Source organism: Equus przewalskii, chromosome 26, assembly GCF_037783145.1.
Source record: "Equus przewalskii isolate Varuska chromosome 26, EquPr2, whole genome shotgun sequence".
Classification (NCBI taxonomy): domain Eukaryota; kingdom Metazoa; phylum Chordata; class Mammalia; order Perissodactyla; family Equidae; genus Equus; species Equus przewalskii.
In genome coordinates this window covers 34,909,996-34,919,680 of record NC_091856.1, presented here as the reverse complement: position 1 = coordinate 34,919,680, position 9,685 = coordinate 34,909,996, and the positions used below count along the sequence as shown (strand labels likewise).

The 9,685-nt window shown below is 46.1% G+C and overlaps 1 protein-coding gene across 11 annotated transcripts in view; it reads left to right on the top strand.

Annotated features, from left to right (window-relative positions):
• The first annotated feature begins 144 nt into the window (after positions 1-144).
• The window catches only part of DDX31 (DEAD-box helicase 31), a 73,474-nt gene continuing 63,933 nt past the window's right edge, over positions 145-9,685 (top strand). For 4 of the 11 annotated variants that reach the window (XR_011533370.1, XM_070595426.1, XM_070595421.1 and 1 more), the window contains exons 1-6: positions 145-812; positions 5,537-5,790; positions 5,897-5,972; positions 6,952-6,995; positions 8,155-8,225; positions 9,426-9,490. Coding sequence is in view for 9 of the 11 variants with exons in the window: in XM_070595426.1 (XP_070451527.1) it covers positions 717-812; positions 5,537-5,790; positions 5,897-5,972; positions 6,952-6,995; positions 8,155-8,225; positions 9,426-9,490 (606 nt within the window). In the remaining 2 variants the exon portion in view is untranslated. Of the gene's footprint in view, positions 1,084-5,536; positions 5,791-5,896; positions 5,973-6,951; positions 6,996-8,154; positions 8,226-9,425; positions 9,491-9,685 lie in introns of all 11 variants that reach the window. The other 7 variants (XR_011533369.1, XM_070595425.1, XM_070595419.1 and 4 more) reach the window with 4 other exon arrangements.

Genomic DNA, 9,685 nt, shown 5'->3' with positions numbered 1-9,685 from the left:
CCTCAGGTGCAGAGGCCGGCCCCCCGGGCGCGCCAACCCCGCGTCGCCGTCCTGTTGCCGCCTCCCGCAACGCCGCCGCCGGCCCCCAGCGCCCTCCGCGGCGGTTTCCTCCCCTCAGGCCCGGAGCGCCGCCGAGCCAAGAAGGACCCCGCCGTTGCTAGGCGACCCAGCCTTGCCAGGTGGCCAAGGCGCTGCCTGTCTAGAAAACACGCCTCCTCTGCGAGCTGGACCGAAGCGCCCGGGCTCGGCTGCGGGTGGGCGAGGGGCAGGGAGCCTCGAAGACCTCCCTCTCCGGGTGACCAATGCCCAGACCCTTCTAGGGACCTCCTGGGGCAGCGAGCTATGCCTTAGCTACTCAAGTGCGGAGGGAAACGTTGGTTACATGGCGCACGGCCTCTTCTCGTTTCTCAGGAATTCAGAGAACTTCACAAGCATGAACACTGGGCTTGAGTGTGACCTGGCACCCCCTGCCGTAGGCCAAGCCACGGAGGACGCCAAGAGGGCGGCCACACTCGCCAGCCTGCGGCCGCTGCCCACCCTGCGGCCGCAGCCCTCGGCTCTGCTCACTGGTGCGGACCGTGCGTCCGGGACCCGGAAGGGGCGCGGCTACAGGACCCGGTGGGGCAGCTACGCGGGGTCCTCGTGCGCGTCCCACGTGGGCCCGAGCGGAGCGGCGGGCCCGGTTCGCCAGGTCCGAACGAGCCTCCCCGCCGGCCATGGCAGCCGCCGACGGAACGCTTCTCCACTTTTCTGAGCCCCAGGCCGCCGCCCCCAGGACGCTCTCCAAACCCCGCCGGGCCCGGGAGAGGCGGGTGAGTTCTGACCCGGGTTCAGACCCATCCGTACCGGTGGCCCGGCCCGGGGCGCGCCGCGAGCTGCCGCCTTGCCTCTGGGTTGGGTTCTGAATTGTTTATGGAGTTAAGGGGGAAAATCAGACCTCAGGCAGCTTCTGGAGGAGTCGCTGAGCAACACGTGTCTCAGCCCGGAACTCCCCCTCCACCCCCCAGCCCCCGCGGGAATGTTCTTGGAGGGAGCGAGTGTGGACGGGAGCTGGCTCGGGCTGCTAGTTGGAGGACTCTAAAGGTAGGTAGTGCAAGGGTTTGCAGGCTGTTTCCCGTAGAAGTTAGGAACTGGTGCGCGGGCGTGAGTCCCAGCCCTGTCACTTACCAGCCACGTCTCTTCTTTCAGCCACGGCTTCCTCGACTCTAAGGGTCGTTTGTTTCAGGAATGAGGACTGGAAATTAGAATTTTCTTTCAAGAGTTTTCAAACATGGGATGGATTTTCATCCACGTCCAATGGGGGGTGGGGGTGGGTGGGAAGGGAGGTGAAAAAGATACAACTCATCAGTGTAATCCTCTCACTAGAGAAGAGAAAGATGCCTTAAACTTAATCCAAGCCAGAGTTGAAAACTGGTCTCTAGGATGGTTGACTTATCTCCTAGAAAAGAAGAGGGTTACAGGGCAGAAAATCTGTTGTACAATCACCTTACCTCAAAGATCAGGAAGGATACATTCTCGTCCCAACGAAGGTGTGTGTGTGTTTTCTCGAAAAAGTAGCAGATAATTCCATTGACAAGTCAATTGCCGAAGTTCAGTCCTGTTCAACCATTGTGTTGAAGCTGAAATTCCTTGGGTTCATGTCACCTCACACCAGCCAACGCCCACTGTCTGGATTCAGAGTTTAGAGGTTTGGGAGTAAGGAGCTGTCCGCTAGCCAGTGATGGAGCAGCATCTGCACCGGAGGGGGAAGGGGAAGCACAGAGGAGCCATCGGGAGCATGGGATTTGGAGTTGGACAGACCTGGCATTAGACGCCAGCCAGCCTTGCAACGCTCCAGCTCTGTGACCTTGGGGAAATTACTTTACCTCTCTGGTCCTCAGTTTTCCTATCAATAAAATGAGAACAATAATTTTTACTTTATATAAGGTTATTATGAGGATTAAATGAGATAATACACATAAAGACTATATGCTTTCTGGTCCATAGAGGCACTTAATAAATGCCAATAATAAAAAATAAATAAAGTCATACTGGTTCCATTTTGGGAAATAGAATTGCTACATCAGGAGATAGTGTGGGTGCTTGTGCCATGTACACGCATAGTAACTAACACATGGGAAGTACTTACTAAAACTTTGTTGAATGAATTGAGTAAATAAACATATGGTATCTGGTTTTATAATTGCTTGAACTGCTGTGTCAAAAGGGTATTAATTAATGAAGTGATGACAGTGTCCACAGTGGCTTTGTCTGCATCTACATTTTTGTTTATGTCTTGGATGAGAATTAAGGATATGCTGATCAAATTTGCCAGTAGCCTGCACTTGGGATAGGTAGCTAATATATGGGATTTGGAAAGACTTTGACAGCTTAAGTTATGCTATATCTAACACTATGGAAAATATTTTCTTTCTAAAAATGTTTTCTGATTGTTAAAGTAATACATATATATTGTAGGAAATTTGGAAAGTAGGCTAAAAGCCTCTACCCGTGATTGCCGTACTCAAGATAATTCAGGTTAACGTTTTGGTGTATACCCTTCTAGAAAACAAGAACTCGAAACAAAACAGGGATCAAACTATGTGTGATGTTTTCTAACCAAACAGGACACGGTTGATAAATGATATTATAGCATCATTGTCAGGAACCCAGGCTGTGGAATAAATGCGCGGACAAAGCTTAGATCCCTGAGTGATCCTGGGACAGACACCTCACATCTCTGCCGTAGTGTTCTCATCTTAAAATGGGGTAATACAGTACCGTATTGATAGATGAGATACTTCATGTAAGTACTTAGCGTACTGCCTGGCATTTAGTAACTGGGTTTATCAATGTGTTTATTAATATCCAAGACATAGGATTTAGACTCTTAGGGCTAGATGGGCCCTTGAGGTCGTCTGCCATAATCTCATTTTACAGGAACAGGAACAGAGACTTAGAGAGAAGTGAGTTGCTTAATGTTGTGCAGCTAGATTATAGTAGATCCAGAAGTGTCCCTGCTCGTCTCTGCCCAAATGCCCCTCGTGAAGCATCCCTGTTTCCTTTCCTCCCTCCCCTCGCTGCGGGCCGTGATAGTCTTCTTATTCTGTGCTCCCGTAACCCTTTGTACATGTCTCTTTTATTGTACAAGGAGACCTTTGGATTTGTGATTTTATACTTTGCCTCTTCTACTGTCTGTCACTACCTCAAGGGCTAATCTTCCAGCTTTGTATCTTCAGAATCAAGCTCCTTGACAGCTGCTAAGTCGTCACCTTTTTAAATGAATATGTTGTGGATGCTTGGGGAAAAAAGCTAACAAATAGAGGAGTGTCCAGATTGCAGAGAGGGATATTTCCATTATGTGTCTTTTGTTCATTTTACAAGTATTTATTGAGCACTTACTTTGTGCCCAACCCAGGCCCATGCAGAGGATTCAATGCTCTGTAGGACAGACTTATCCATTTCTTTATGGAGCTAACAGTCTAATGGGGAAGACAGGCACCACACAATGAATTACATTCTATGCTTGTTGTTGTACTGAGTGCTACAGAGGAGAATAAGTCCAGGAGAGCCAAAAATGGGAATTCTGTCTTGACTGGGTAGAGAGAGGATGTCAGGAAAGGCTCTTATGAGGACCCAGTAAGCCTGGGTCTGGAGGATGAGTATGTGTTAGCCAGCCAACAGAAAGGGTTGGAGATATATTTGTGAGAATAGCATGTGCAAAGGCCCTGAGGAGGAAAGGAGCATGGTACATTCTAGGAACTAAGGAAGACCAGAGTGGCAGAGGGTACAGGTAAGACTGGTGAGGCGGGGAGAGACCAGATTCTAGAGGGCTTTGTAGGTCATATTACACATTGTTGGTTTTAGCCTAAGAGCAATGGAAAGCCTGTCTAATACTGTGCTTAATCTGAATGCTTGCTTTCGGAGAAGTTGACATGGGAATAAAGGATGATTAGGATGAGAAGGGATCTAAAGTTTGTGTCCTATTTGGAATATTTAGTCCAAAAAAGAAGGAAAAAAGGAGTTATATGACATATGAAGGAGTATTATGTACAAGAGGAAGTAAGCTTGTTCTGTGTTCTTGCAGAAAGCCATACTGCAGACTGATAGGTAGATGTTCAAGGTGGCAGATCTCGCCTGAATGTCAGAATCAGCTTCCTAACCCCTAGACTTTGCTCTGCGTCAAGGGATGGAGAACAGTAAGAGGAGGTGTATAGGCAGAAACTGCAAGGCCACCTGTCCGGGAGCCAGTAACAGGGGGTCTGTGCATGGGAGTGGCCTTTAGCCCTTTTTATACTCTGAGAGTCTGTGATTCTATAAATCAGGAAAAATCTGCACATTTCACTCCACCTTGCAGATGATTCAACAGACCTGAAACTTGACTTCATCTCTTTCTTTAATCTGAAAATTCATAAACTTGGGGTTTTGTAAAAATAAACTTACAAAATGAAGTAGGTCAGTATTGACCTTATTAATATTAAATATTTGGAATTGCATTTGTTGAATTGCTTAGTTATAGGAGTCCTTATGGTTGCCAGGAACAAAGAACTGTTGTTAGGTTAGTCCGGAGCCGACAGTCATGGCTAAAGCAAGCTGATGTGTAAAGTGGGAATCATCATTTCAAGCAAAGAGGAAAATAGCATATTCCAAGGGGAACCAAGACTGCAGAATAGCAAGCACTGGCTACTCACGGGATGTTTATATTCACGTGTAAATTGGAAGAGAAGGCCAAAGAAAACGGAGGAATCGGGTATTTCTTCTCCTATGGAAGTTTGGACATCATGCGTTTAACCGCATTCGTGTTCTGGAAATAAAAAGCAACAGGCAAGAAAATATCTAATGTAACCTGTAATCGGTGATCAGATGGGGAAATGAAAGGCAGGGAGAGTTGGATATAATTGTGATAGAAGTGATGGATGGAGCAGAATTCTCATTTGGATTGGAAATGACGAGTAGCAATTGTCTCCAAGCCACTGAATCTGGGGGAGCAGCTTGAGGGGAGAGAATGCCAGCCATCCAAGCACTCGGGGTAGAGCAGTAATCAAGGTTTCTGCTTCCTGGGCATGAGCTGGGACGCAGCAGCCCGCAGGTAGACACCGACTGGCTTTGTTGATAGATAGAAAAGATTCGCCCCCCACCCCATTCTTCTCGTGTAAATGGATTCCTAGGGATGTGGATTGACTTAGCGTGTACACTTCACAAGGTAGCTAGGTTCTCTCTTTCCTTAAGACGGACTGCATTTGTTAACATTCAGCCTGAAAAATGTTTCTCCCTTCTTGATCCTCCCCTGCATCTCGGTTGAGTTGACTCTTAGGATGGATGGTGAGGTCTAGTGGATGAATGGGCTGAGATTTTGTGGGGTTTTTTTTTCCCTTTTTGAAAAAAAAAGCTGAGTCAATGAATCTGATTGCAGACCCTAAACTGTTGCTTGACATATGGGGCATAATGATCTCTGCAGGGAGAGAGGCAATTCTGTGGGCAGTCAGGCTTCACTTCGAGGGCTGTCTTCATGGACTAATGCATCTCTTGTTGCTCTTTCCTTTTGGGAACAACGCAGCAAGCAGAGGCCACCAAAAGAAAGTACCAAGCGTCCAGTGAGGCTCCTCCAGCGAAACGGAGGAGCAAGACATCATTTCTCCCAGCCAAGAAAACTGCTAAAGAAGCTCAAAGGACTTTTAAGGGGAAGCCTCAGAAAACGTTTTCTCCAAAGAAGTCTTCGGCCGGTACAAGTGACAGAAACCAAGAGCAGAAACCGTGCGTTAAGACTTCGTCATTGTTTAAAAACAACCCTGAAATTCCAGAGCTCCACAGGTATGTCTAGGTGCAGATGCATCTCAGGAATAAAAGGAATTAAGTGTATTCTGCCTTTTTTTCGTTTACTGGAACTGATGCCTGGGTTTATGTTCATCGTTTGCAGACCTGTAGTAAAGCAGGTGCAAGAAAAAGTGTTTACTTCAGATGCTTTTCATGAACTGGACCTCCACCCACATTTAGTAAGTATCTCTCAGTTTTATGCAGTTAGTTTTTTGGTGTCTCAATTCATTCAGAATGTTGATGAAAGGACAGTTGTAGGAAGAAAAGTCAAAGCATGGTTATTTCTGCTCCAGGTTACCTGAATGAGCTCAGATTGATGAGGTATTCTAGGACAATTCAAGTGAGCTTAGGTTATATTCACTACCCTTACCCTCAACCCCAACCCCCCCTTTTTTTTTTTAAAGAATGAAAGACTGTTCTCACCTGATTGAATTTAGGACTGGGACTCCATTTATTGGACTTAAGACACCTTGAATTACTGGATAGATAGGATGTCAAGGCTGGCTGACGTGACAGTGACCATAGGAGAGGGAACTGAGCTGGTATCTTGCTGTTAAGGGAAGTCTCTTGTTACAAAGAATTGAAGGAAGAAGGAGCTATTTTAACATGGATTTTCCGCAAACAAATGGATGCTTTTTTTAAAAAAACTGTGAATGAGTTTTGTAGACTTATTTATGAGAAAGGAGAAAAAAATACATTAGCTTTTAGGGAGTCTGGATTTCCTTTGCTCACATGGTCATAGCTCACCTCCTCCTTGGGGTGGATTAGTAAACTTGTTTTCTCACCTACCCGTTGAGCAGGGTTTTCAGTCTTGGTATTGTCAACGTTTTGGGATGGATAACTCTTTGTCGTGGGGCCTGTCCTGTGCGTTATAGAATGTTTAGCAGCATCTTGTACCTCTACTCACTTGGTGCCAATAGCATCCCCTCCCCTCGTAACAACTAAAAATATCTCCAGACGTTGCCCCATGTCCAGGCAGGGGGGATGCAGAACTGCCCTCAGCTGAGAACCATCGGGTTAGGGGCACTTGATTTGGTCATGGTCACCAGTTTTATCCTAGTGTTTTCTCCTTTTTGCATCCTTATTTGCATTAAATATATTTGTCCCAAATAGTTGATAATTAAAGAAAAATATTTATTCTTTTGTCTTCTCTTTTAGATTTCCACAATAAATACGGTCTTAAAAATGTCTAGTATGACCAGGTAAGAGTTCCAGGCCAGTCTTGATTTTCTTAGGACTTAAGTGGGTATAACCAGATGAGGTCTGGATTGTCCGTGGAGGACAGAGCAAATTTGTGTCTTGGCATTAGAGAAGGCGGCCAGGTTATCGACCATCGAGGGCTTTTGTTTATTGCTTAGCCACGTGATTTCCCCACCTGTTAAATGGGAAGAGCACGTGTCCGTCCAGTTCTCCCTTCAGCTCCAAATTATAAAAGATCTCTGTTCCTGAAGATGGTCAGTGCAAGATTCCACTGTTGTCCATGCTTCCCTGAAAACAGTTTGTCCAAGACAGAATTTATCATCTCACTTCTTAGTAGTTAAGAATTAGAGTCAACCAAAAAGACAGGAGTAAATATTTAATTGGATATCATGGGATACTGAACATTTTTTTAAATGTTTGTGATTGGTGATGACTCCTGGAAGACAGAACTAGAGTAGTATGAGCTGTGGAGCAGAGACGAGCTTCCTCTTTGAGTGTGCGTGCTTCTGTACCTTAATAATAACCAGGTTGGACTTATAAGTGAAAATTAGCAAGAATATTGAAGAGTAAAATAAGCAGACCCCTTACCAATTTTTTTTGGTTCCGTTTTATCAACCAAATTTAAAGGATTTCTGTATGGTTTTTGTTGTTTGTTTTTAAATACACACATAGACACACAGCTTAGTGTGTGTGAAACAGTTAGTGCTTGGTTTCCTGGAGAGCGGACAGCAGTTCCTGGCTCTCTGGATGGCTCGCAAGCTTCCTTTTACTCTTCTGCGTGGGAATCTTCCCAGAATGTTGGGTCACATTTCATGTTCCCTGTTACAGAAGGCAAGAATGTGCGATACGCTTTCATGGTAGCTCCAGGTGGTCAACATGCTGTCCCATTTTGCTTTTTAATTAGTCTAATAGAATGGCCAGATCTGTGGCTTGCCTCAACATTTTCAGCTAAGTTCCAGAAATTTAACTGAGGTTTTTATTTTTCTGATCATCAAAAGTTTCTCAGCACCTTCGCTTGAATGTTTAGGTAACTTCTAAGGTGGCACTTGATAGACAAAGCATGGGGCAGTTGCATTTTGTGTATTCTGTGTCTCTGCCTGTAAACGTGAGTGGGTAGTATGTTACATAGAAGCATGTCTTCTTTCTTTTGGGTGACCCCAGCATTCAGAAGCAAAGCATTCCTGTGTTGCTGGAAGGCAGAGACGCCCTTGTGAGATCCCAGACGGGCTCAGGTCAGTCGTCATTTAATGTCTGCCCTTCTCCACATGGTACCCAGGCCGTGGTCACATAGTAGGTTATGTAGTGAGATATCTGTGGTGGTGGCTGCTTTGCTTTGTTTGGGGGAGGGGAGGCCATGCTGCGATTTGATTAGAGCCCGGAATTTGTTCACAGAGTGAAAGGAAGGGGAAGTTTGATGGAACCGTGATCAGGAATGATCAGGAAGGAGTCAAGTTCTGCTGTCATTCCTCTGAGCCTATCTTAGGGTTCTGTCGGGTCCCACCATCTGTGGCCGGAGCTGCCCATCCTCGCTCCAGGAGGGGTGCCTGTGTTCTTCTGGTATTAAAACACACTTCTGACATGAGTACACATTGATCAGATACCACTCGTTTTGCTTGAATGTGGAACACAGTTTTTTTGTTTTTTGATTTTGGTGAGGAAGATTGGCCCGGAGCTGACATCTGTTGCCAGTCTTCCTCTATTTTGTATTGTATGTGGGTTGCCGCCACAACATGGCTTGATGAATGGTGTGTAAGTCCATGCCTGGATCAGAACCCATGAGCCCTGGGCTGCTGAATTGGAGTGCATGAACTTCACCACTACGCCGCCAGGCCGGTCCCCAGTGGAACACAGTTTTTGCGTGTTCCAGACCTGTCTAGACTTGTTCTTCTGGCTCTCTTGTGCCCTTGATGACAGATCAGCTATTGGCTCCCCCCAGCCCAGCCACCATGCAGGTGGGCGGGAACCCAAAGCTTTTGCCATCCCTTGGTTTCCTCTTGGTGTTTAGAGGCTAGCTTTGAGGTTCAGACTGGCTCCTAATCACATCAGCACCGCAGAGGACATTTACCTGACCACTGATGCTCGTTTGAGGGGTTAAGGACTGCTGCAAAGGAGGCGTTTTCTAGCTTTGAGGAACAATCATCAGGTTTAGCTTTTGTGTAACTTGGGAAATGCGTTGTTGTCTCCTTTGTTACTAATGGCTAAAGAAGCTGAAGCTGCGGGGTTTTTAGAGGTCCTGAATTTACGAAGCAGAGTTAGGTGCTGTGGCAGACAGGTGAATTCAGTCTTCACCTCTCTTGGATGTGTGACATGCCCTTTTCTTTCCCGTGAATTTAGTTCCACCGAGGAGAGCAGAGCCTGTTTCTTTCACTGTCTTGGCTTTTCTTACATCTGTGGGGTCTGTGATTGTAACTTCTTTTCGACTTTCTTAAAAGGTAAAACTCTTGCCTATTGTATCCCTGTGGTCCAGTCCCTTCAAGCAGTGAAAGCAAAAATACAGGTGAGTGTAAACTGTCTTTTCTGTGACTGTTCGCTGTGCGTCAGAAACCGTCAAACTGAACCAAAGCAGTCATGTCGGCACCGAAGAATCTGTTTTCACTTAGCATTGTTTTCTTCCCTCTTTTTAATTCGTGTTTTACATAAACATGTTGCATCTAAAGACTGTGCCTGGAGGAGAATAGAATAAATGTATTTC